The 27715-nt window shown below is 46.6% G+C and overlaps 2 protein-coding genes and 1 long non-coding RNA gene across 6 annotated transcripts in view; 2 read left to right on the top strand and 1 right to left on the bottom strand.

Moving 5' to 3' along the window:
• Positions 1 to 27715, top strand: part of LOC143174822 (uncharacterized) — a 121912-nt gene that overhangs the window by 4263 nt on the left and 89934 nt on the right. The window lies entirely within an intron of this gene.
• LOC116432653 (uncharacterized) lies at positions 180 to 1653 on the top strand. The gene is made up of 2 exons (XM_031989818.2): positions 180 to 481; positions 784 to 1653. Exons 1-2 carry the CDS (start codon positions 475 to 477, stop codon positions 1386 to 1388), a joined length of 612 nt encoding a protein of 203 aa, XP_031845678.1. The 5' UTR covers positions 180 to 474; the 3' UTR covers positions 1389 to 1653.
• On the bottom strand, positions 1691 to 27698 carry sas (stranded at second). 4 transcript variants are annotated; one of them, XM_076370123.1, is made up of 13 exons: positions 26997 to 27698; positions 9940 to 10470; positions 9357 to 9650; positions 8750 to 8954; positions 8464 to 8678; positions 7825 to 8180; positions 7336 to 7591; positions 5065 to 6414; positions 4210 to 4384; positions 3597 to 4095; positions 3094 to 3454; positions 2689 to 2885; positions 1691 to 2457 (listed from the first exon to the last, which is right to left on the bottom strand). In XM_076370123.1, exons 1-13 carry the CDS (start codon positions 27097 to 27099, stop codon positions 2362 to 2364), a joined length of 4638 nt encoding a protein of 1545 aa, XP_076226238.1. In that variant the 5' UTR covers positions 27100 to 27698; the 3' UTR covers positions 1691 to 2361. The 4 variants fall into 4 exon arrangements, with proteins under 4 accessions (XP_076226238.1, XP_031845669.1, XP_031845671.1 ...); XM_031989809.2 differs by having other exon boundaries at positions 4210 to 4408; positions 26997 to 27697; XM_031989811.2 differs by having other exon boundaries at positions 2664 to 2885; positions 4210 to 4408; positions 26997 to 27697.

Genomic DNA, 27715 nt, shown 5'->3' on the forward strand with positions numbered 1-27715 from the left:
TATCTAATTTAAACTTTTGCAATCAAATTTAAATTAATAATTTATAATGGAGCAGAATCTGCATTATCTGTTGTTCTAGAATATCATATTTATTATCTTCTTACGTTAAATTCTACATGTAGTTCCGGTTTAAAAAGTTTAATCTCCGGATAAAATTTCATGACTTGTTCTGCGTACTTGGAGAATCTGCGATGTCACGGATTCAAGGACGGAACTGGACATTGGCCAGTGTATACGTAGTTTCTTAAAAGTTCTGAACAAAGGAGAGATCGTCGCATTTGCGCTCGACCAGTCGAAGCGTTCGGATAATTTTACTGAATCGTACATAGTGACACAGTTCTCTCGTTTACGTTATATTAATTACACGACATTAATAAAATTTATCAATTTCCGTTTATTGATTTTACAAGAATTACACCGGCTTTTTGCCTCTGATAAATTTCCGCAGTGCGGCGACACATTCTTCCAACCAAAATGCTCAGTGAGTAATGACGTTCTAGAATCTCTTGGAATATTTTACTTGGAAATAATATTAACGAATAAATAATTATATCACGTCAATATTAGATTTTATGATTTTTTTAAATACATGATTTATTTTGTAGTATAAGTAGAACGTTTGAGGTCACCTATTTTTTTTTTGTTTTCTTTTTGCCGACGGCACGAAACCGGCTCCGAAACAAAGACTAAGAAAATCAGCATGAAGAATAGAATGAAGAAATGTTTTATGAGATAGAATATGTATTATATGAACTATCTATTAATTATAATTTCTTTTTTTAGAATTCATAGTTTTGTTGGCAGTAGTCTTCACTGGGGTCATAGCTCAGAACTGTGAAGACAATAAACAAGGAGAATGCCTGGCTTCAACAGCAGGTTCTTTTGACCAGGATAAGAATTGGAACTCTGCTTCTACAATATATGATTTCCATGCTAAAGATATCCATGGCAATGATGTATCACTGAAAAAATATCTTGGACATGTGAGCATAATTGTTAATGTTGCTAGCTATTGCGGACTAACAGACAGAAATTACAAGGAACTGGTTGAATTGTACGAAAAGTACAGCGAGAAGGAAGGTCTAAGAATCCTTGCATTCCCATCTAATCAATTTAGTGGACAAGAACCGGGTACATCTGAACAGATTCTAGATTTTATCAAAAAATACAATGTCAACTTTGATGTTTTTGAGAAAGTTGATGTTAACGGCGATAATGCTCATCCCTTGTGGAAATGGCTGAAAACTCAAGCAGGTGGATTCATAACAGATGGAATCAAGTGGAATTTCACCAAATTCATCATTAATAAAGAAGGCAAAGTAGTTTCCAGACATGCACCGACAACAAATCCACTTGACCTGGAATCTGAATTGAAGAAATATTTTTAAGTATTCATACGTTCTTGCATGTTCTGAATCATGATGAAGTAACACTTTTACAATATTCAACTCTATGACTGTTACACGAACAAACATTGAACAAACATATTATTTTACGTTCTACATTGCCTAAGTTTGTATACTTGTAAAGTACACGAGTCTGATATAAAATAAGTTCTTGCCCTTTGTTTTATTTTGTTGTATCATCCGTTTACTCAATTTGTATACCAACTAGAGATGCTACAAATAAATACATTTTTTTTTTTACCTTGAACCGATGGTGTTTCGCGATATGCGATCAAACGCTTGCAGTCATCGTAATATATCTTTATTATATAGATTTCTAGGGAAATGTAAATGAGAACTGTACAAAACGCAGCTGGGTTATCGACGCCCACCAGGATTCCTTAATTACGACTTAATCGTTAGCCTTAAATACAGAAAATAATATCAATCCCTAACAGTACGTATATAGTATTATCTTATCATTTAATGCGACCGTTATAGTCAGATCGGAATCAGTAGTTCTCTGAGAATCGTTTCTCATAACTGATCCGCGTATTTTCATGCGTATTATTTTACCGTGCCTTCTGCATTCACCTGTGTTATAAATATACAAACAATCATCGTAAGTACACCGAGTGGCCGAGGTTAGTCTTAAACGGGAAATTGATTCTGAACCGACTATAGCGTCGCACGATAGTACTATTTACAAGTTTTAATACAATGCGACTCCACTGACAGTGGTAAAATGCTGTTAAAAAATTCACAAGACGAAGAAGTGGTAATTTCTCAACATCGAGACGTTGAAATACAAGCATATACCCCTTTAGCGTTTCAAGGCACTTCATTCACCCCTGACGTTTGAAGTTCACGAGAGTTTCTTTGCTAACGTGCAACGTTACGGTATTAAAATGTACACCAATCTTCAACCGACGATAGTTTCGCATAAATAAATACATTTTAATAAATTACAGGACTATTAGGCAGATTCCTTGATGTTGCTGTTGATCGTGGCCATCTCGTGCTCCACGTTCTTGTTTCTACCATTGGGTATCGTCACGGCGTCCTCACAAGTCTGAAACAGACCGGAAACATTGGTACGTCCCTTCATTTCTTTCATTTCCATTTCAAAAGATCGTAATATCGTTTCATAAATGCCGCGGAAATTGAATGAACGACGTTTAGATACACGCGAATTCCAAGCACGTAGAACTTAACTAGGCAACAAGTAATTCAGTAAATGATTCGGTTTAACGTATTAATACAATGAGAGTGAATTACCCATAGTCTCTTGTTGTAATTCTACCTTGTAGGAAGGATTGTCGTAGGCGGACGTGGTTTTACGTGGGGATATATCGGCCTTGCTGCTGGTTCGTCTCTTCATCAGCATCATCAGTAGAATCAAGGTAGAGAGGATCGCGAGAGAGGCGACGATGGCGACCACGACTAACGGGCCGTAGTAATCACCTTCGTGAAGAGGTACAGACGACGCAAGCTTTCCAGCTGCGTGCAGTCGAAAATTACAAATTCAAACACCCTCTTCGAAATTATTCAATGCTTTACAATTCTATTCGCCAGAAAGATCATAGAAAACCAGTGAATTCGGTACAACTATAGCATTTCTATCTAGCAATTAGCTACTCTTTTAGATCTAATATCGTTGGGAATTTCTTGATATTTTACAGTATCATTGTTTTCAAGTATCGCATACCTTGCTGAGAAATTGTGGCGGGCAAGAGAACACCGGGCTTAGTGACGAAATCTTGTACGTTGCTCTTCTTTATCCTGCCGTTCGTCAAGTACACCTCGAGCCACAAACGGTACCTGGTGCCCGGCTTCAGGTCGCTGATCAGGGTCTTAGGATGGGAGTCTCTTTTAGCGATCTTGAACGTGCTCGTGTCTTCTTTACCGCTGTCGCTCTGATAGATCGCTCTGTAGATATTCACGTACTTGTCCTCCGGATAAGGTACTCCGCTCCACGTTACTTCCACGTCCGTCGACTTGATCGTCTTGATCTCCACCTTGACTTCAAACGAGTACGGGTTCGGCTCCATTGACGTGGTCACATAAATCTTCGAGAAAAATCGCACGATTCGCCGATTATTACAAACAATAACTATCTGCTTTCGTTTAGACTTTGACCACTCTAGACGTTTAAATATTTCCGCCCGACGATGTACGTCGTCGAAAAGATCGAATGCTGATGATACCAACCGTTTTCTCGCTAATCAGTTCCGTCAATTGTCCCGGGAACGGGACAAAGAAGATGCCGACCTCGTACGTAGCGGACGGCTTCAGATTCTCGATCACGAAGTTTCTGACTGCCCTGTGGATCAACGGTGTGCCGGAGTACACTTTGCCCTCCTGCTCTTTGTACCGCAGTTGAACTCCGTCGATGAACTGCAGCTCGTATTCCGTGAACTTCCTCCACATCACGTTGATCCAAGTGGAGTTCGTCTCCGTCACCTGAAGCTCGGCGTCGATCGGTATCTGCGGCGGCAACGTGGTCACCTCCGCTCGTTTGTCCAGAGTTCGCACGGTGTAGATCTTGCTCGTCGGACTGTTCGCCAAATCCTTCAGCTTCACCGTGATCTTCACCTTGTAATCCGTCGACGGTTTCAAATCGTCGAGCTCGAACTCCAGTTGAGACGTCGCGATCAGACCGTTCGGGGGTGCGAACACCTGAGCCTTCCAGGTCGAGACGTCGAAGTTCCTAAGTGAAAATGTTACTTCTTCGATACTTCTTATCACAACTAAGCTTTTTATATTTGAGGCTTTTATTATTCCATTTTTCATCGTGAGATGTTAATTCACGGGTGCAACGTACGTTTTATCGTTGGTATATCGCAGCTCGACGCGGCCGTGCAGTCCCACCAGAACTTGCGGCACGGTGAAGACGAGATGAACGGTTTTTTCGTCGAGAGCTTCGAGGACTTGCACGGTGACTTCGTCCGACGATGACGCGACCGGGAATCCGGGGATACCACCGGGTAGCGGGAAACCTGGTGGTAAATTGTGATCCATACCTAAGGAGGGAGTCCATGGTGCTCAATATTAAAAATAGATTATGTCATTCGCTAGAGTATCAACAGAATTATAGCTTATCTAGGATGAATCGATCTGAACGTCTTACAGTTCCCAGTAGCTTGAACAACTTGACAACTCGAAATCTTTAAACGAACGCTAGAAATCTCTTTGTTCCTGCTTCCCTCCCTTCTAGCATGAAAACTTTAAATGCTCAATGAAAGAGATAGCCAAAGTCGCTTCCTCGACTCTGTCCAAGCTATCCCACGAACAATACAGAGCGACCCACACATTTGTTCACGTACTTAGACTTTCCCTCAACCTCAACGCTAAACGCTACGTTTCATCTCCCTTAACCCATTTTGTCCCATAAGCGATTTGTTCCCGAAGTGTCGAAGAAAATGACTTTTTCTCATTGAAAACATCACCAAGAGAACAGTATATTTAAGTGTTTTGAAAACGTGTACTTCTATAAGTACGAGAACATACCTGCGTTAAGGAAAGCGCCACTAGTGAAACGTTCGATTGCAAATATCTTACTCAAACAGGTGCACTGAGGCAAGATGGGTTAACTCCAATATCGATCAGCGGAACGCCGACGTGCCGTGAACAAATCTACTGGTCGCCGGTAAAACTGTTTTGCTGATCGGGGACGAACCTGACTGGTTGGGCGTTTGTGCTGCGAACGGGTGGTTCAAGTGCGTGAGTCCTGTATGCGATAAATGAGCGTCAATGTGAAGCGGGATACCGGCCTGCGGGCCGCTCGGCCCGTTATGAGGTATGGCCGGCTGTCCGGGATAATGTTGGAACGGTCCGGGATTGGGATCGTGTTCGCCGATATGCGCCAGCAGTTCCTTGAACTGTTGCGGCGTGCTCGGTATGTCCGGCGTGTGAACGTGATACGTGGTCTGACCGTTTTCGTCTTTTTGCGCGTACACGTGTGGCTTCGCGGGTTTCTTTGGCCCGCCTGCCGGCCCGCCGAAGTAGCCGGGCTGTATCTGATTGCTGCTCGACTGGCCCTGACCGGAGATCTGCTGATGGATATCGTACAAGGCCGGGTGTCCTTCGGGTGGCCCGTGATCCAATTGGACCAGGCCCGGGTGCAGATTGATCAGATGATACAGCTCCTCGGGTAGGATCTCCTGCTCAGGATTCCGTTGTCCCTGTTTCGGTCTGCCAGGCAATCCGGATGGTAGCTTAGGCTTCTCAGCGTCGAACGTGTCGCTGGGGCTAGTCTTCTTCTTCGGATTCAGCGGAACGATCACGTTCGGATCGACGCTGTCTTGCCCAAGAATCGGACCGCGATATGACGGCCCAGCCGCGGAGTTATCGAGCTGTGGGCCTAAGCTGTTCGGAGGTATGTTGTTCTGTCCGTTGTTAGGTACAAAAGCGAATCCTGGTCCTGTATTCTGGTGCGGGTTCAACGGAACGAATTGAGGCTGATCGGTCGCGTGACCAGTCTTCGGCGGTAATGGCAGTTTGTTCATGTTTATGGGATTAGGCTGGTCGTCGTCGACGGGATGAATGGGTATCTTGTCCAGGAACTTGTCCGGAGCTAGGGGTCCGGGGAAATAGTCGTCTTTGTGCGGTAACGGTTTCGCGATCGGTTCGACCGGTTTCTTCGCGTCCGATTTCGACTTGCTCTTCTCTTTCGCTGGGGTGAGAGGTTTCTCGATAGGGTGATGAAAGTGGAACACGTCCTCAATGGTGGGGTGCGTGGGCTTGTAGTCGGGATTGTAGGGTCCGTTGTATGGAATCGTGGGGTGTCCAGGATCCATCGGGTAATGGAAGAGTCCGTGGGTTGTTGTAGTCGTCACTGTCGTGGTGTCGTCCGTGGTGGTGTGAACGTCTTTCGCGCCGTCCCACGGGGAGGAAGTGGCAGGTCCCGGTTGCTGGTTGGGCCCGGCAGGTCCCGACTTGTTAGTCGGTTTTTCTGTACCACTGATCGGCCGCCGATCGAACGCGTCTGCGGCCAACGGGCCGGGGAACGCGGACGTCGCGTTCGTTCCTGTAATAAGCAAAGTCCAATTGTCACACAGATCGCGGGTTGCCGCTGGTCGCCGAGCAATCTGCTCTGTGGTCGACGCAGTCAGCGTTCCCGATTCTCTTCCATGCATATTTACAGGCGATAGAGATCTCGTAGAGCACGTACAAGCGTAGTCGTACAAAGCATGCACAGATTTTGGTTTTTACAGCGGCTTTGTCCAATCGATTCCAGCCGGATCGCTGCGAAGAAGTGTGTGTCATTCGTGTGTTTTGGGGTATGCAGGCAGGGGGGATGCTTTCTCTGTAATCTCCGGGGATGATTAATGCGGAAGGGACTCGTGTGGAATATAGAATCTACGGTTAAAGGTCTAGGTGCCTGTTGTCGAACGATGACAGTGCGTCGGATGGTAATGAGAAAATGAAGTTCAATGTTCATCGTGCGAACGTGAGGATATACGGGGGTGTATGTACACTTCACATTTGCACTTGAGAGTGTTCCAGTCAGGTCCGCGCGGCAGAAAGCCCTTCCACCACTTCACCCGCTACCCAATAAAACGGGATCCTCTTCGGTATTCCAGTCGCTCGAAACAATTCCATGACGTCAACGACAGCATTCGACACATCCAGCAGAGCCACCGTCACCAGAGAACCAAATACTGATTGCACAACGTTCTACTCTTCGAACATTTACTCGCCAGTGAATGTACAGGACGTCCCTTTAAATATTTCGTTTTATTCTTTAGCTGGCGATGGCATTTCAATTTCATCGGTTGAGGATTAAAAAGATCAAGTGAAAACATCTTGTACATTCTCTGACTAAAAAGGAGAGACTCGAGAGACAAATTTCAACGACATCTATTTAAAGTTGTCGAGATCCTGTTGCGGTTAGCGTGCTAGAATTCTCCTTCTTGGACACTTTACGCGGGGCAACGTGATGTCGTACCTGGAGAATTGTTGCAGGACCATTCCATGCAGCAATCGTCGCCAGGTAGATGCGTCAGGGTGGCCTGGGAGGATGGACAGGGCAGGGTGGCAGGTGGCAAGGCTGTGACTGGCGGACAGGCGACTTGGCAGGAAACGTTACCCATCTCACAGTAACATCTCTTCTCGCATCCGGTCACGTTCGACGGCAGCTCGCTCCAGTTGTCATACGTCTTGCCTTCGTAATTGCACGAGCCATTATTTCTGCAGCGTACCTCCTGGGAACGGATCATTCTCTTAACTAGAATTAAACGCTAACTTTTCCATCAGGTTTCTGTCTCGTGACAGATAAAACGACAAATTCGATAAAGTATTATTGAACGACTTCGTCGTGCACGTTGTAAACTTCGTATTCTACTCGTAAAAGATATGTTATTATCGTTCTCGCGATAGATCCGTATCGTTCATCGAAGGATCTTCGAAAAGCATTCTCGGGTCGCTGGAAGCTTACTTGAGGACAGCAATTGGGCGGCTTCGCGACGAAATTCGGCGGGACTGTCTCCCAATCCAAACACTGCGCGTCTAGAACGTCCAGCCCGAAATCAGTGGGGCACTCGATCGTCAAGCAATCAGTCATGCCGTCTTCAGCGCACATGCAAAACGAGATACACTCGTCGTACCATTCCGCGCCCACTTTGTATGTTTTCCCCCTGTGGCTGCACGTGTTCCTGTCCCCCATCTTTTCCGAGACGTTCGTCTTGATTACTTCCGCGGGAAGGAAGACCTGCAGAGCAGGACCGGTTCGACCTCCCTCGGTCACGCGAACGGAATAAGTCCTCGCTGGTTCCAGGTTCGATATTATACCATCTGCGACGAACAAGTTTCTTGTTATTGATCGATACTACCGGAGTCATTTCCTAGAGAACCGAGTTGGGAATAATGTAATCCGATTACGTATTTATAACGACAGTATTGCGGTCATATGTACATAACATGCGCGGCCGTTTATAATTCAGTGTAGTAAAGTATTCATCGAAACGTCCCAGCAGCTCTGTAGGATCTATTTTCCAATGCCCAAAAGGGTCATCATCAAAAATACACTATCGGATCGCAAATATTGCTAAACTTCGCTAGACCGTCTCGTTCGCACCTTTGTCAGGTTTCTGCTGCCTCCAGACATGATTCTTGTCCGATATTTCTATAGTGATGTCCTGCGGATTCTTCGCGGACAATTTCAGTTTGATCGTCGTCGAGTTCAGAACTTTCACATCGGTTAGATTAACGGACAGGTCGGCCGAGATCTCTGGCCTGATCTCATGATCACCCAGAGTGACGTCGCAGAGTGTGATTGTGCAACAGGAATCTCTGAAGCCCATAAAAATGTATTAAACGAATAAAGACAAAGGCAAAGAAGGTCCTGGCAGTCGTCTTAGTACCTCGGATCGGTGAGAATCACGCAACGATCGTGTTGATTCGTCGCGGAAGTGGTCTCGTTCGGTGGACACCTGGGTTGACACTTCAGGCTGCCACCTGCCTCGCAGACGCAGACCCTCGAGCAACCGTCTTCGACCCGTTGCCCTCGCATGATCGTTTTGTTCCCGAATACGCAGGTTTCTTCCGGTTCAGGCGCTACGGCAGAAACTAAGGCTCCTTTACGACCACTCGGCGGTAAAGTCTAAAGCTCTTCTGAGGATTAACCCTAGAACTCCTAGAGTCCGAGCTTATCGAACGCGCGGGTCAGAGGAGGTTAAACGAAAGGTATTTTGCAGAGTTTTCAGAAAACGTTTATTACTCTATGCGTCGAGGAACGAAATTGTATATCTACCATCTTGATCGGAACATTTGTTTCCGCGTGAATTGATTCGAATGATAGATAAGTTGCAGATAAGTCAGTGATAAGTTCCTCGTAGCTCGTGGATTTGATTAATTCATTGTGGAGTGTTATTTCATTTGATTTATCGCGCACAGAGGCTGTTGCGTTTATTTGATCATTCGCCAAAGGCGTGTGGCAGAAATCTGTCTGAATCGAATGCAATAGCTTACCAGAGTCGGCAGCGCAGACCAGAATCGCGCAACATGGTTCCTCGCTGACCAATTTCTCCTGGCACAACGGATCCTCTATTCCTCTGTTCGCTCTGACGTACGGCGACGAACAAAGCGGCTTGCAATCCGTTACCATTCCTCCCTCGCCGCACACGCACTTCTCATCGCAGCCTCTAACGATCTTCTCGCCCATGGAGTACGTTTGATTACCTTCGACGCACACCATTACAGCAGGCAATAAACTCGAGGAAATGTTCATGGACGTCTCGTTGTGAGGCGCTACGTACTCTCCGCCTGCAATAGACACGATATCGTCACGTTGGGCTATCGGAGTATTTAAAAAAGAAACGATCGACCCCTTAACGACGATTCACATTCGTGCAGTATTAAACCTTACTGTTCTACACTGAACACTACGGTTTAGATTCCTATATAAAATATGATCTTCTATTATTAGACATTGAACGATTACAATTTCACAAGCAATTAGAAACGGGACTGACACTCGACTTAAAGTTCATGAATAACACTGTTCATTGGGAGAATTCCACGGTTAAGGGGTAACCGTTAAATTCACATCTACCTTCTACATCTTTATCATCGTCGTCCATGCTAACATCGCTAAGATCGGTGATATTCGAGTGCAATGAGTTGGTAGGCTCCGGCGCTGAAATGTTCAGAGCTCTGCCTCTGGACGGAGTCGTCTCCTCCATCGTTCGCATTTCATCCGTATTGTTCCCTGACATCTCTGAACCCATCATAGACGCGTTGATCCCAGGAACCATCGGTTCCCCGTGAAACAAGAAGGGAACAGTGATTCCCATTGTTTCCAGCGGACTGGTGGTAACGTCCTCGGACTTCGTCGACGACATCCAACTGGTCGTCGTCGTTCCAGCGTCGTTCCCTTCTGCACGTTTCGAGTCGTCATCCTTGAAAGACGGTTTCTGGTATTTCTGATCAGTCTTGATCTTGAAGTCGACCGGTTTCTTCTTGGGCTCGACAGTAGTCTTCGAGTCATGATCCTTGATTGGGTACTCGGACTTCCGGTCACTGGTCTCGTTCTTTGCGTCGCCGCGAAGCGGTTTCACGGCCGGTATTTCGGTCACGTCGACACCTGAAAATATAAAACGTAATGTACTCGAACCGACACGAAACTACGTTGCGAGTAAAAATATATTCGCGCGTTGTTCTTTTATATTCAATTCTCAATACTTGTTGCAACGTTATAGCGAATTAAACATTGCTCTTTCCAGCTTGGCAGGCATTAAGATTCTTATACAAGTGTACAGGCTAATCGAGAACTATTTTCGAACTGTGCAAATTTGATTCGCTAATTGGAAGTAGACAGACGATAACGAATAATACTCTTCTCCCCGACAGTACCTTACCAAATTGATTAAGCGAGCAACAAGGTACGAAACTGGCGGTCGCGTGTTTCAAGGAAGTCGTGGGATTTCCATCGTTATACGGGATTTATTCAACGATCATCGAAAAGATGAGAATCCTCGTAGAGCAGGGAACGTAGGAAATTACAGCAGGATGCATAAGGAAGCTTTAACGCGATTCCTTAGTGGCGAGCTTCCGCAATTATTCGCTACGATGCGATATCGAGGCTCAGTGTCACCGGAAAAGGTCCCGCGTAACGGTAAAGCGATCGTAGAACGCGCACGCTGTCCTCAGTGCTCGACCCGTGAACTTGAACGGTTCGGGTACAAATCGGCTCCTCTGCACGTTCAATTATCGGTTGTCGTCGGACGAGCAATCGCCGGCCTTTTATTCGCGACTGCGACGGTGATTACTTCGGAACACGCGAACGCTCCTCTAACTTCGCCATGCACTGCCGCCAATTATACCGTTCGCCGTACGCAATTTGAGAAATGATTTCCTACAATTATAACCATGCGATTCTAACCGTCGCCACTCTTAAGTTAACATTAGAGGGTGCTACTTACTCGCCTCGAAGATTTCTCGTGGCTATTGAAAAATTCAATACGTACGATTTTTCCGCGTAAGTTCGTCGCCGGATTTAACAACAACGTTGTTTAAATCACTCGTGTCCGCTCCAATAACAGCGCAATTATTCTCGGTACTTCACAAGAAAGTTTCTAAGCATAAATTTCGCTCCCTTTGTTTCTTAATTTCAGTTTCAATGACTGGCCGCGCAATAAATGCGAATTATTGTTATCGCGCGCCGAAAGAATCCCTGCCGATCGGATTCGCGTCACGCTTTCCGCTTTTCCCGCAGAAATCCTCCCGTCCTTGATGGCCGATGCAAAGCAAGAGTTCGTTATCCGGGTGTTCTGCATTTAGGCGGTCGCCCGATCGAAACAGCCGGCTTGCAATTTCACCGTGGATCGCTGTTCCACGATTGTTTCGCAAGCGAAGATCCACCGGCGATACCGGACCGGCCAGAAAACTTTCCATCCGCGCGGCGATCCGACGAGCGAAATGCGCTCGGGACGTACTGTTACGTCAAACGACCTGGCTTGGCCGATCGTCGACCGCTTCTTCTTGCGATTCGCTGGCCGGTCGCCCGAGTTTTTGCGGGACCACCGACGATTGCGCGAGTAGCGGAACGTCCCTGGATCATTGGCTTCTATAGACAACGATCGACGATTTTTAATCGATTAACTGTATCTCTCTCGAGTATACCCGTCATCTAACAAATATTACTAATTTCTTCATCGATTCATTATTTAATTTTTCAACTAAACGAACGCCCCTGGATCATTGGCTTCTATGGGCAACGATAAACGATTTTTAATCGGTTAACTGTATCTTCCACTGTCAAGTGGTTAATTCTTCTGGAACTCTAATAGGGAGTTAGAACTTTCTGTCGAAGATTTCTTCGAGGTATAATATTATACTAACGCTCAGGATAATCTTATTTGCGAAGAATAAATTCTGTGTCGTATTCTTCGAGTACTAAACCATTCACGATTTTTATCTTTCATTCGGTTTAATTATTCTCTGCTCAATCCGCGTAAGGTGCAATTAACCTGAAACTGAAATCATCTACGTCTATTCCTGTAACATTCGTCCTTGACGAGGTTAAGCATCTTTCAAATAAGTGGGACAAGAGAATTCTTCTTGCAATCAGTGTCACAGCTTTCCATGCAGCCACGGGAATAAATTATGCAAACCGTTCGTCGGTCTCTTTTCCCGCGGCAACTTTTATGCGCGCCGGTGTACTTGATTAATATGAATATTCAATTCTCAAGGAACGAGTAGCTGAATGTACAACCCTCTAACAACGCAATGTCAATCGCGAATAATATGATCCATATTTCATAAGAAAATACCGAATATTTCCAATGAGAAATACTTCTTTTTCTTCCAGAACGTTTGTTCGTTCAAGAAACGAAAAGGCGTCGTTTAGAGAAAAAGAAGGAAGATCGAAGGAAGTGGGTCGCTGAAGTCCGAGATATATGCTTAAATAGGTATGCGTGCCGGCACGGAAATTTTCCATTCAGGATGCTCGATCTTCGGCGGATCCCCCATCGAAAGTCGGGTCTGGCCGTGACTTTTATCGTCCCATGAATGGGGCACCGTAACGGTGCGACCGGTTGGTTCACACGAGGCCGATGTTCGTCATCGAGGATCCACCTGACGCGGCGGGCAGTCCACAGGCACCGTGTAACGATTTTACGTGGAAGTAGGTGACGGTCTCCTTTTCGGCTCGCCGCATGCATATGTATCGACGCTGGCCCGTAAAGGAATCCGGCGACGAGGCTCCCTCGATTCTTTTTCAAATACTCCCACACTCTTCGATAAACCGCCGCCGTATTTTCGAAATTAACCCTCTGCGAACGGGCATGTTTCAAATATTACGAAATTCTATACGGAAAACTGAATTGCACAACTGAAAGTTCAAACACTGGGGAGGAAGAAAATGGTGTACATTCATGTTACTCGAGTAACTGAATTATTCATTCATCAATCGATCTGTTTTCCAGCGATTTTCAATGCTCTTAGTAAACGCAGACTCGGTGAAGCGGAGTTCCTTGAAATGTAGATCGAGGAATGCGTTTCTATCGTGGACAAGTTTTGTTTTTCCAACAGTGGCTTCGCCAGTTTCGTTGTCCCGGCCGGGAAGAGAACGGGAAAAGGGATCCGCGGCACCGAAGGACGTCTGGTGTAATGATATCTCACGGACGACGCGATCAGCGACGTCCGGATGGAATCGAGGCTCGACAGTTACGGTACATTGCCGCGATGTTTGGTAATTGCGATCCACTCGCGAACGGTAAAACGGTATCTCGGGGCGCCATCGTTTTCCTTTTCTTCTCCGAGCGGAGTCGTCGGATGCTCCCACGAAATTCCTGGTACCGCTCGTGCGTCGCACCAGGAATAATTCAGTGACCCGGTTATACTTCGTGCTTTGATCCCGCGCGTACATAAATAAAAACATTTTTATTACACCTGCGCATGATAAATATGACAGAACAATCGCAGAAGAGAAGGGTGAACAACCATGGCGACGGAACAGTGTATTCCGGGTTCATTCGGGCTTCATTTGTTGTCAGACAATAGACTTCCATGCGTTTACAACTTACGGGAACCTTCGAGAAAGAGCAAGGGAGAGAACTTCTGCAGAATTGCCCTCTTTTACGTTACCTTCGGCCAGTAAAGCTATCGGTAAACTACCAATCTTACAAATTCACGTCTCTTTTCCTTAATATCGAAGTTGCTTCGGAATAAATTCAAATATGCCACGCATCAAAGTGACCGCAGATCTTATTGAACAGCGAATACAAGTTTTAATTCATTTGCATCGCGACGAATATGATTTAACGAGAACACAGTGAAACGTCACCTTGAGAGAACCTTGAGTCGCCAAGGAGGAAAGAGTTTCAATTACGTCGCAGAGATTTCGCAGCGAACGAGTACAATTTATTCCCAAAATGGCCGCCGGCCCGCAAAACCACGGAGTCCGTCCACGGAACGCGGAATTACTCATCGACCCGCTTAAAAGGATCTTCACTCGGCTTCCTCGTCGCCGGAAGTCTCGCCGTGAGTTTGTCCGTGAACCCGCGCCGACGAAAGCACGCCCGACCGCGTCGAATTCGAGCGGTTTTCTGCTTGTTACGGGTCTCCCCTCGAATGACGTAATCGAACGCGCGGCGTTCACGACGAAGAGATAAGCGCCTAGTGGCAATTAACGAACCATTCGACGGGCGCGCGGGTTACGTAGCCATTTTCGTCGGCGCCGTTTCCAGCAGCGCGGGAACGCTCGGAAATCGCTCGAGTTCCCGGCGTAGGAAAGAAAGTAACGACCGTTTAGACGAACTGAAATTCTTCTCTTTCAAGCTGCTTACCGTGCGAACGTTTCGCGAGCGCCTTGATAGATAAACGAAGTCTAACGAGCGTTCTATTTGAACGGAGAATTTGAAAGACAAATCGCTGACGTAGCTGTGGAACCTTTGAAATAGAACAGCGATTTCGGACTCGACATCGACGCGAATTTGATGTTGAAAAAGGAATTTAGCTTCGACGAATGTCCTCTCTAACATCCAGCTAATGAGACAAAGGGATAGTTGAATAGAATTGGAAATAAGAAGCGCTCGGAGTCGATTACGAACGGCGAGTTAACTCCTCCCGCAGTTAACGGGTTAGAACTAATGGAACAATTTCTCAGGCTCTATTGTTGCCGCAGTCCCACGTCACAGAATCCCGTACATTTTTCTCTCGAAGGAGTCCTAATCGATGAGAATTCCTAGCTGCCGCCGGACCGGCTTGAATTATTTTCACGCCAGCGTTCGCGGAATCCTCGGTCATAACCCAACGAGCAGAAACTCTCGGAGAGCAGCTTCTGTCCATGGTGCGAGAGACCTTGAACCGTGCTACTTCTCGGTAAAACAACTACATAGCTGCGCGGGGTCTCAGCCGATGCCAAGTGAGCGCGAACAGTTTCGCCGAAGAGATTCGCGATGCGGCGAGCAGATTAAATCGAGTTTTATCACCGCGGCCTCGTGGAAAACAAATCTACCTTGTGCTAATCATCCCTTTAGCGCGGGCAAAGTACCCTGTTTCTTGGAAAGCACATTGCCTACTGCAACGCGATCCTCGTCGTGCCGTTTCGACTCGTTTCGATACTCAAGAATGAGTTAACGTTAGGTCCGCGGATATTTATCGTCCAATTTATTCCATTCCTTCTAGAAACATTGATGTCCGCTCATTTAGACCTTGAAAGTAAAGGGTTTAGAAATAGACGGTTGGAATAGACGTTCGTGTAATTGTATCAATTCGAATGGACATAAACGTTTACCGAATCACGTTTAAAATGTTCAATGTACGCGGAATTTACGCGTTCCGTAAATCTAGTGTTACACTCTAGGCGAAATGTTTAGTACGGTGAGAGAGTTATAGAAGGCTGTTTAATGTTTTAGAACAAAGTATGACGTTTTCCCCAGAGATTAAAGAAATGGTGGAAGGAATAGGAACGAGACCGGCTGGACTAGCCAGATGTCAGAGCGAAGAGGTAGAGGGAGCTTAAAATAGTCGGTCACCGAGCGCGCCTTTGACCATACGGTATTCTATCCTACTTGCTACACGCCGCGCCATCATTATTTCGTTTCGAGCGACGCGTTTCGGTGGCCGACGATCTTTTAACTGTCGATGAGTCGGTGGGCTAAACCTCTCTTCGTGAGACACTATTCTCCTTGCGACTGTCATCCTATCGATTCAATGATTCTTCGTTTCGTACATCTCCAGACGTAGTGAGAGATAAATATTTCCGTTGGAATCTCTAATAAGAACAGAAAATGATGAAAATATACAAATGAACGCAGATCGTTAGTCGCACGGCGAGGAAGACGATCATCGTCGTCAAATACAAAGATGGAAGAACAGCGATACGAGTGAATAATTCATAAGGGAAGATTCGATGATAATACCGATTCCATTTCCGAGTGGCAAAAGTGTTTCCACTGCATGCTAGACGATAGCCGAATTCGCTTCGTGCGGCTTACGTTTTACTGATTGTGTCCCGTCGGTCTTTACCAGGGGACTTTTACGAGCCTCGCGTGACTTCGTGAAATGGTACCTGTTTCTTGTCACGGAACCTAGTCCCAGAACAATTTTAACTCGTTTATCTGAACCGTTTGGGAGCTAGGCAAGGCATCATCCACTAGAACAGCCTTAGCGTAAACGAACGGAAACGTGGCAGTCTCTGAGACAGTTTCAAACCTCAAATATATTTCAATTTTATTACGTTCATTCAATTGATTCTGTACCGTCGTAATATCTTGACTCATTGATTTGCCGTGTTATTCAACTCCAATCGCGGTGAAATGTTCGGTCGATCGATCACGGTTCGTACAAACGTTCCGTTAGGATGCAATTATTCGAATTCCTCTCGGAAAAATCGGACAACTCCGATCTGGAGTAGCAGACGGGCAATAGAAACTTCAACTCGTCAAAATCGACCATTGTTCCAGCGAGGTTGCGATCAGCCGGGCAGAGAGGATCCTTTGTTCGCCGGTTTGCGCAAGATCATCGATCCCCCCCTCCCGTGGTTGCTCACGAAGCTTATCAGCCGACCGGCGAACGAACAACGACAGGCATATTTACTTCCTCGGCTCGATTCTCAAGCCAGCGGCGCGCGATTCTCGTGTTCGCGTCGTGATTTTGTGCTCCAGTTGACCGCCGCGCGATTAATCGATTCCACGCTTCGCCGACCGCCGCGCCGTTCAAGAAACCGCTGTCCACCCGCGGCCGATCGTGGATTTTCACTGCGAGCCGATCGAGATGTTGTTTCTTGCGGTGTAGCACTGCCGTAACGAGCGTTAATGCCATCGGACTTTCGATTATTAAGTAATTCAGCGTTAATCACCGCTGAGACCGACGATTTAATGATTTACTTCTCGCGAACGATCTGATTTCGTTTGGATTTCTATGATTACTATCATTAGACTGCTGATATATATATATTTACAATCTAATTTGTCACGGATGTGATCAGAAACATAGAATTATGATAGAAAATGGTTTTCCCTAAGAAATATAAAAAGTACCACACTTGGATATTTTAAATATTCGCGTGCTGCGTATATACATGAAAATCCGTAGTCAGTCATTATAATTGTTATTAAGTATTTGTCGTGTATAAATGTATCTCGTATAACAATGGTGATAAACAGGTCCACGAAGCAATAGCGCAGAGATTTCTCGCAACGCGTAACAACATGAGAAATGGGAGATCATATTTCTGCAGACAGCGAGGAAATTCCTCTCCGACGAAACTACATTGTGAATACGTTATACTAAAATGGCTCGAGTAATATCCGTGCGGCAATTTCTAGGCAGAATTTTTGCCCGACCCGGCGTGACGCAATCTCGGCTCGCTCAATCTTGTATACGAGGCAATGAGAGTCCGCGAGTAGACTCGGGAGAACCTGTCCTGCCGGAAAAACTGATCGAAAAAATGGTACTTTTAGTTTCTGAACTGTGCGCGGCACGGAGAGCTGCTTTATACACGAAGTGTAACGAAGGCGCAGCGAGGAAGGATGAAAATCCTGGGGCCGGAACGGTGGCATTTGAAACCCGAGAGAGAGAGCCTCGCCTAGAGGAGGAATTCTTCGAACGGAGAGACATTACGATGAACTGCTGCGATTATAAAGTTGATCGTCAAGTTTCAACGTCTTATTTTTTAAAACAACACGCTGCATCCAATTCGTTTCTCTTGTCTTCAATCGTATTTACGTACGTTATCGTCGAGAGATCATAATTGAATCGTAATTAAAAAGTCATAAGCGTGACTCGATTGTGATGGAAATGATCATTAACGAAGCAAATACCTAAGAGTACCAGTAATGAGATTCTTGAATTACCAGGCAACGGAAGAAACAATCATTAGGTCGATACGGTGCGTGTCTCCGTTACTTCGTTTGCTTTGTCGCGTGTCAGAGGTGACTGCGCGAACGCCGATGGCTCGTGGAACTAACGGGTTCCCCACGGTGGAAGAATGAGCCCGCGATACCGGAATGCGAAAGGCAAATCGAATCGTTACACCCGACGCCGTGGCTCTAATGCAGGTGCGCGTGTGCTCCTTCTCGCGAGTCGGCGCGGATCTCTGGGTAATCGGGCGACGTTCCATTTCGCCGTCACCGTCCCGCGTGATCGCATCGTCCGTGCGTTCGCTCGATTTCCATTGAAACGCTTCGGCATCGATCATATGGTAGTTTTTAACACTTTCTTATCCAACGGATTAACGTTCCTCCGAGGAATTCGTTTATAAACGCGTTTGTACATTCTTCGCGTTCTAATCTAGATTATGCATCTGTTGTTGGTAAATTTTCGTACGTTTTCAAATATTCAAATATTCGAATCTTGTTATTTCGAGTCAGTGTCAATTGTGTTAGCTTGTAGAATTCGATGAAAGAAAAATTGTCTTGTTTAGAGCTCCGTTGGTCGAACCAATCGTCCGAAAAGCGAGAGACCTAGGTTCGATACCTGATCGATCGATTCTTTCCCTTCCGAGACGTGTGGAACGTTCTTCCGCGCGGTTCACTAAATAAACGGCGAATAAAGGCTCGACTCGGAGCCCGCGTTTGCATGCAGTAGACGATTCGGTACCGGCGCGGCATACATAATGCGGAATCCATTACGTGGCATCCTCGTACCACGCAACGCGACTAGACAAAACAAAGAAACGCTTTTCACGACACGCTCGTACGGGCCGAGCCGAGAAATTTGATTAAAAACCACTTCGAGCCGCGTGCGCCAGGAATGAAAGGAAGATACGCGACGATTTCTTTGCTCAATGCGTTTCATACAAAGTCCGAGGCTGCTTTTCCTATGGTCAAAGTAGTAGCTGTAATGTTCTTCCCACTGTGTTCCGTTTGCTCGAGTTTGTCGTCCTTTGAACACGCCAGGCTCACGCATCGATGCAATTTGATCGATTTCCTTTGAATTCTCTATCATTTTATACTAATTTCTCTCTTTGTTAGACGAACAACCGTATACCGATGCATCTCCCGGTTGCAGGAACATATTTTGTAACGCGTTTCCCACTATTTTGTCACTCATTATTTCGTATTTGACAAACGTGCAACGCGAAGACACAATTTCGGAGATAAATTTCGAAATTTCCAGCTGCCGGGATCTAAGCCACTTTCCAAGCAGCTCCGATGATTCTTTCATCCTTAATCCAGCTTGGAATCTTAGCCCCGGGATCACAATGGACGATTCATCATTGAATACACGCGATTCTCGGAAAGAATTGCACTTCTTCGCCGCTTCCGCGGCTGATTCACAGCCTCGGACGCGAGTCATTCAAGTCTTCCGCGAGGATTCGCACGGGAGAAAGTCGCAGCGCGCGACCCGTGTGCCTCGCTCGTCCCTTCGGGCTGCGTAAAATTCGAATCCGGGTCAAGGGCGCTCGCGGCGAACAATAACGGGAAGGAGGATACTCGAATACCGTTCGATCATACATACAGCGCGGAATATCGGGATGCGGACAATTAATGCGCGTTTTTCTTTCGACGTCGGGCTTTCAAACGTAGAAAGCAAGCGAAATGAACGCGATCGAAGCGTTACAAAATTTCTAAAATTTCTCTAGAAATATCTCTTCTATTTCTACGAAAAATTCGGAGTGGTTTAGTTCGGTCTGATCACTGTTGCGCGTAAGAACCGCGATGGAGAAGAACATGATTCAGCACAGATGAAATTGATAGAGAATTGTAAAAGTTCGATAGAGCTATCTCTTCAATTGCAATCGCAACGTTCTATCGGTTAGCCGCACACGTCACAAAAAAGATCCCACTATGTAGCGCGGTCTTTCTTTCCGTAGCAATTTTTACTTTCATGGTATCCAGAGTGGAAAATGGTTTATGTAAAAAACATTGAATTGCTTTAATTTTTCTATTGCAACGTTCGGATTCAACGTGGTGGATTTTTCTTGATTGCTAGGTCGTTCAACTGAAAACAAGAAAAATGCATAGGATGGAATGGATTTTAACCTACTAGAGGAATTTAAACTATCACGATCCCATCGATTGTGCTTTCACTCTGCCCCTTTCGAGATGCCCCGCCCTTTTCGCCTGCGCGAGATGAATAAACCGTTAAGGTTGGATAATAGAATCGAGCGCAAGTGTTCCAATGATGCAATCCGTTCGCGGAGGAACTGTTTCGCGTTACGTCGGCGAGTGGAACGGCCGGGGATTCTGGGATCGCACGGAGACTTTAACGCCGCGCGCCGCGAGATCGTTCGCATGCGGTCGTTGAAGTCTCCAGGCTTGGCGCGCACGCGTCGCACCGTGCGAAGAGATTTTACGTCGCCTATCGCGTAACACCGCTCTGAGGTTAAACGTTCTTCAACTAGATACACTCTATTACCTCCAGACTACTAATATTCTAAATTTGTATACGTTTATAAACAGTAGAAAATTATAAACGCTAATAAGATGCAAAGTTCGATAGGACTTAATATTCAAACCGATTAATTTCTGATTCATTCCTTCACGATTATAGCAAAAGTGAAGATGTTCCTCTAAGAATTTACTGTAGAATGTAATTCAGTAATACTCGAACTCAAGTATAACTCCATTAAAATTTCAATAAACATATTCTTACACAAAAGTTTAAATAGTCAAGTCGATCATTCGTTAGTTCTAGTGTTAATACAGCGTTCCAGATTACAGGGAATAAAATTCTACTTGATTCAGTGTTATTTCGGTTTGTTTACAAAACTAGAAGTCTGCATGGAATTTAGCAGTTTGCTTGACGTCTCGTGCGCCTGGGTATAAAATAAACGAAGCGAATACACGGTAAAGTAGAACGAATATCGAGCGGATCGGTCGTTCATCCAGCTGTTACATAGTATGTATATAGAACGTCTTCGGTTGATGGTGCAACCGGGTTCGATTCGAAGGCAAGACGAGTCGCTGACTGCATTACACGCAGCTGCGGAGAGTTCCCTGCCCTCTCGCCGATTCTCGAGACCCGTGTAATACGTATGTTAGCGTGCGAGGGACGGGCCGAACCGGCACAGGCAAATCCATAATTTAGATGAAACGATTCGTACGACGAATAATACCGCAGAAACTAGTGGCCAATTTCGCGACACGAGCAAACTTGATAGTTCTAATTACAAAGCGCGACGGGATAATGTTTCTTAACGATCGATAAACGCACGTACGACCGATCCGTTCGTGAACTGGAAATTCCTGGGTGTTAATGCGATTCGGAAGGAATTATTCCAGTGAGTCAGTCCGTCCTCGACGAAGTTAAGTGGAAAGAGAAACTCATCGGCAATGACGATGACAAGATTAAAATCGTGATGTACGGTCCTCGCATAATTGACGTGGGTTCGGGTCTGTCTGGCATCTATTATTGAGAGAGACGCGTTCTCCAAGAATAGTCGGTTGTTATTTCTCCCTGAAGGCTTCGCTTTATTGAATATATTACACGTGCAAATGAGAAATATTCGATGGGAATAAAAATACAGAAATTCTAGTTCGGCCGGTGTCATGAAACAACAGATATAACTCCTGTTGATCAAGACAATTAGTAAAAAAGAAACGTCTCCGTCGGTCTATTGTAGTTCCCAACGCCTTCGTTTCATTGCTCGACCCGCCCGATCAGCAAGAAAGCCGATCGAGGGAAAGCCGAGTGCAGGAAAATTGAAAGGTTTCGGGAAATGGAGCGCCGATAGCGATAATAAACGTCCCCAGAGTGTCCAGCAATTGCCGAGTGAAAGTTGCGTGTATCCGACGGCGGACAATGAGGCGGGAAACGGACTTAATTACTGTAGTTACGAGGAAGAACGGTCGTTCTTGCTCCAACCGGGGCTCCCGTCTGTCACGAATCGCACGGGAAACTTTTTTCCGCGCGAATGAAAGTTAGGCGGCCAAAAGAAGCGAGCGAGTAAATACTCGTCCGACGGATGAGATACGGGATGAAGGAATGCGATGTGAAAGGTGACGATCGATTATCCTTGCGAATCTCTTCCCAATAGTTGTTTTTCGAGCGCCGGCGAACGGTTTATGCGAACGATCGAAGGATATACCATCGCGTCGGCTGTAACAAAGACATCGGGGAGGGCTGAGCAGCTCGCGCCGAGAATTATAAAGGACGGAGTACGTTCACTCGCATATTTATGGTACCGTTAACCAGGTTACTTCGCGGGGTACCGCGACCGTTTATGAGTCTCGAGAGATCCTCGTCTACGATCGACGATTAACTTGTTCGACTATCGGCGTGTGCATCGGTAACAGCATTTATAGTTACCGTATTTTACCGGACACAATGTATAGTTCTTACGCGATGTTGGGGATACGTGTCGGAGGAATCGCAAGCGTAAAATTAATTGAATCTCTTCTACAGAGCAAAAAGTCGGAAACGGGAGATTAATGGCCATGAATGTACCGTGTATCTTTATGCAAACTCAAATGTTCAGAAGTATAATTAGAAAAATAGAATTAAGGTAAAGAGTGATTTCTCCTGAGATTATTACGAAAACCACTATAATTTGGGTGTCCTGTATACGTATGTTCTCACGTCATATGCATTCCGTGTAGTTTTACACTTTCAAACCCAAGCATAAATGCATGAAAATCCGCGATCTACTCATGAATATACAATGCCACATTTATCTTTCCCCCGATCATTCAAAATTTCTCGGTTCGCATTGAACCAAGCTACGATTCCATCGATACTCGGTCACCCGATATATTGGTTCACCTGTCCAGCCCCTTCGGGCAGGTTCCTTTCTCCATCCGCGGCTCGTTGAAATCGAGACTATTCCGCGAGTCGACGGACGTCGACGGAATAAGCGATCGCCGAAAAACAGAGGCGGCGGAGGGAAAATTAATTGCGGTCGGGTACTCTCTACACCGATTCCTGCACGTGTGAACGTTTAAACGGGAACAAGTCCTCGCGTGGGATCGCGGGATAGAAAGTCGTGTCAGCGTTGCGCAAATTAACGAAAAAACATATATATTAAGCGAAAGATTACACGGAGACGTAATCGTAATTTAATTAAGAGTGGAGAGAATGAAAAAGACGCGTTATCTGGTGGCAGAGAACGCTTCCAGGATGGCGCAACGCGCGAGAAGATCCGAACGTTCCTTTCCAAGCGAACCGAAGGACGCGCTTCTCCAATTACCTCGGCCGTAGATGCAATTAAAAACGTTTCGTTCCCGCTCTAGCTGGCTGGCTGCGGAGCCGGCAGCCTCGGACGCCCGCGTTTCCGTTCTTTTTTTATTTTACTTTAATTGGGATCGCGAGCAATAGGCTACCGGTCCCGGCCGATATTCGAGTAATAACGAGGCGATAACGCGCGTCAATGACAGCGTTTCTAAACTCCGCTCGCACGATAGTTCTCAACCGGTGACCGTGAAATTCAGATTCGAAGCTGCGCACGTTTCCGTGTTTTTTCCGTTCCCCGATTTAATTAGAATCCTGGGCGATAGGCAATCTGCATAGATATTCCAAGTTTTCGCTGCTATCTTCGTTTAGACGCTTGAAAATTATTCAAACGACGCGCGTGCTGAATACGAATGCTTTCTGATATCGTTGGAGCATGAATGCAGACCGCGCTGCGTTGGGTTAGATTGAATTTGATTAAAAATTAAATCTGACAGCGGGAACGATGTTTCACCGGGATATTCGGCGTGAAAATGTTGCCTGTGATTAAGGCTACTTTAGATATGTCCGATAATTTGGCCTAGCAATTTAACAAATTATCACGTGTAGATGCTGACATTTCAAGAGACTTGGAGGCTTCTATGTTGCTTATCACTTAATCGAATTACTAACCAGTCGTTGTTCCCAACAGCTGGAAAATCGTTGTTCGAACGACCGTTTGACAGTGGAATCCCCTACGCAAACAACGCGAATTTTCATTCTCGAGTTTGTCGAGGTAATCAACGTCCCCAGAGAAATTTCTTCTATTGTCTCGCTGATAATCGGGCTCATTGCACCGTCACGCAGGGGAACGTGGTAGCTTGACAGCTCTGTTCCAGACCGAGCCGAAGAGAAACGAACGCCGAAAGAAATAGGTCTCGGGGAGAAAGGTAGGCAAATGAAATTCCACCTCTGATCCTACCGTCAGCTTGGGATCGGAGCAACCGGATCCGGTAAAGAGGATTTTTAAGTCCCCCGAGACACGCGTCATCCTTCGCTCTTTTCGATTATCGTTTCCTGGCTGCGTCTAGTTCACGATAAGCTCGAACAACAGTTCGTCCTCCGAGCTAAGTGCTCTCCCGGTTTCGTTATTGACTAAACATTCTGTCTGTGGGAGAGAGCGCGGTTGATTCATGCCCACCCACACATGTCTTCGATATTAATTCGGCGCGCGCGTGTGGCAACCCTTCTTCTCCCCAGCGATCGGAGACACGATAAATCCGGGAACGTTCCGTGGAATTGATCAATAAATTCTAATGGCTTCAACGACAACGACGACTACTCCTTCGCCGAACGATAGTCGAATCCCAGGAACTTTCGGGGGTTCTAGGTTTGACTATCGACCGCTCTGTTCAGTCACTCGAAGCTCTCCCTGATCATTTTGTAATTTGCTGCGTTCGCCCAACTTGTGTTCGAGACGCGCAGCTCTACTTTTTCGCCAAGGCCGTTCAGAAGTAACGAACGCGTGTTAACCAGTTCGTAGACTGGATCGAACGCAAGCCGTTACCCTGCCCCGACGCCGCCCGCGCGATACGATCCCGCTGGTCTGTTTACTTCTCGATCGAAGCGCGAAACGGAGGGACACGTGCGAGACCGCAGGAACGATTTAGCACGCCAACACGCTAACACCTCGCGTCGCGAGGCACTCTTTCAGCGACGTTCTTGCGTCCGCCTTTTTCAGGTTAATGTTCGGTAATAAGGACATTCCTCCGGCCGAGCGTGTCTCCCTTCAATTTAGAGCGCAGGTGCCTCGAAATCACGAATGTTCAGCCAAGAAATTCCTTCTGTGACATCGTGGAATACGCGTATACCGTGAACTACCATCGGAACGACTTGAATCTTCGGTTCCCTCGGAAACGAGCAGTAGCAAACAGAATTGAATTACATCCAGTGTGGTTCAATTTCCATTTTACAACCGCTACCCGTTGCATTTCATAAAATACGTTTACGACGTCTGCTACCGAAGTGAACGCTGATCTTCTTCGCTCGAATCGAAGTGAAGATAAATATCGCTTAATTGGTCGAACTCGCGCAGAACGTATAGCATCGCGCGAAGATCATCCTAGATCTCGATTTCCCTCGAGGAATCCGCATGTCCGTGGAAAGTAATCCCGTCACCGAGCTTTCAGGAGCGTCGGGCACCAACGTTTTTGCCCGCGTCTCAGCTCCGCGATCTTCGACTTTTAAAGAACCGACCGGGGAAACTACGATCCCGTTTATCTTTCCCGTGCGTTCGACCCGTCGAGGAGGATCCCGGACGTCGCGGGATTTCCATCGACTTCGAGAGATATCCGTGTTAGTGGGCAACCTAGAGATTTCTCGCGGCGAAATCCGTCCTCTCCCCTTTTTGGACGAATCTCACCGGGGACTGGAGGAAAAGCCGGTCGCCCGTCCCGAGGAGAGACCGATTTCGCGTCTCACGTCTTCCTCCCTTCTCTCCTCTCTCCACTCTCCTCTCTGTCTCTCTTTTCTCTCTTCTTAGCCTGTTATTCGCGTGGATGACATCAGTACGACGAACGAGGACGTGACTGAATTCGCCGACGATCTCACTCGCGATACCGTTACCGATGCGCCCGAATATTGGCCGAACGATCGCTACCATAGGCTGTGGTTAGACTGGCACGTTCCTCGGAACTCTGATTCTAACGAATAAACATAGGAAGATCGCTACGCGTATGTACGCGTTTAGAAATTTCTATGCACATTCGATTACTTTGATGTATTGAATGTGTAATTCATATCAATTCGCATTTGTCATAATCGAAGCTTATCCTGACAGATTTCCACGCGTCCGGGCAGATTACTTGCGATCGCGTCAGGCTTTAAAACGCGCCAGGCTTCTGGCTCTCGCCCTTACGCAATTTTCTGTAACTACGTTAGGTACTCGTAATAGGTATTTGCGGCCAATTATTACGCAATAAGGACCACGTAATAATAACGACATTTACGTAACGAAGAGTTTCAATTTCCTGCGTGATAGACGCTCGGATTATGTTGTGGTCGGCGGAACTAGGTCAACAAGGGTGATACTCAGAAAAGAGCGATGGAAAAATTCACGCTGCGCCTGGAATCCGAATACGAACGGATAACACGGAATCGTCGGGGATTCGTTTGTTTTATTATTCCAATTTCGTCGGTTGTTATACAACAGTCGCTGCATCTCGCAACGCAGAATCAGCGATACATTCTCCGCGAGCGAGAAGAAACTAAGCATTGCAAATCTGCCGAAACAAACAGTACAACAAACGGCTCTCGATCTTTCGAAATTTCCTCCGTTCGTGTTATACAAATGAAGCATACATGGACAGTTCACGCAGTCATCGATTAAATTCCATTCAAGTGAAGCTATTCAGGTTCAAACCCACTTCGCACACTCGAAGCTTTCTAACTAGCAACACTGCGAAATAGGAGAACTGACATCCGTCGTTGCGCCGAGTATGGTAGTTCCAGTATTAAAAACCCTCGGTCTCCCGTTAGAAACCGGGGGCAAGAAGCTGAAACGCTGAAACTCACCGTCGACGGTCGTCAGGTCGAGGGTCGACGAAGAGACGACCAGCCCAGCCAGCAGACAGAGTCCTGCGACCGCGCGCAGAAAGCATCTTTCCTGGATACGCATCCTACCGCATTCTTCTGCACCGTATCTCGCTCACGGAACGCCGCCAGCTGCCCGTGGCCAGGCCAGGCCTGTCCTGTCCAGCCTTATCCTGTCCCAGCCGACCGAAAAACAACTCTCTCTATCACTCGTGGAACCGGAACACTCGTGACGGCCGGGCACCAACGCGACAGCGCGCGCGTCTGTCGCACCGGGTGGATGTCCTCTTCGAGCGGACGGTGACACTCGCGGTGTACACAGAACCGACGATCAATCAACAGCGCGGCGAGGTGAGGGAGTCGAAGACACACCCGAACGGCAGTCGGGAACGTGGGGAATTCGGGGAACACGGGGGAAAAGGCGATCGGACGATCCTCCGGCTGGCAGAACTGGGTTCACTGGGTTGCTCACTGTTTTATGGCTGTCGTCTTCGACGTTGGACTGACTGTCCGCTCGCGATCCGTGCCGAGGCCGGAGGTGAAGTGCACCGGTGAGCGGGATCTACCTCCTCCTTGGCGGTGTTGGCTCGTTCGCCGACTCGGTTGCCTTTCATTCCTCCTCTCCGGCCAGCCGGGAAATTCTCCACGCTCACCTTGCCTACAGGCCCGCCGAGCGATCCTACAGGCTGATCGCCGGACAC

The sequence above is a fragment of the Nomia melanderi genome, chromosome 8, assembly GCF_051020985.1.
Source record: "Nomia melanderi isolate GNS246 chromosome 8, iyNomMela1, whole genome shotgun sequence".
Lineage (NCBI taxonomy): Eukaryota > Metazoa > Arthropoda > Insecta > Hymenoptera > Halictidae > Nomia > Nomia melanderi.

Coding starts and splice junctions, on each gene's coding strand:
- sas (XM_031989809.2), bottom strand. CDS start 27,099: ATGCGTATCCAGGAAAGATGCTTTCTGCGCGCGGTCGCAGGACTCTGT. Junction 8,181..8,463: donor GCAGCAGAAACCTGACAAAG/GTGCGAACGAGA, acceptor TGTTCGTCGCAG/ATGGTATAATATCGAACCTG. Junction 2,458..2,688: donor ACGACAATCCTTCCTACAAG/GTAGAATTACAA, acceptor GGTCTGTTTCAG/ACTTGTGAGGACGCCGTGAC.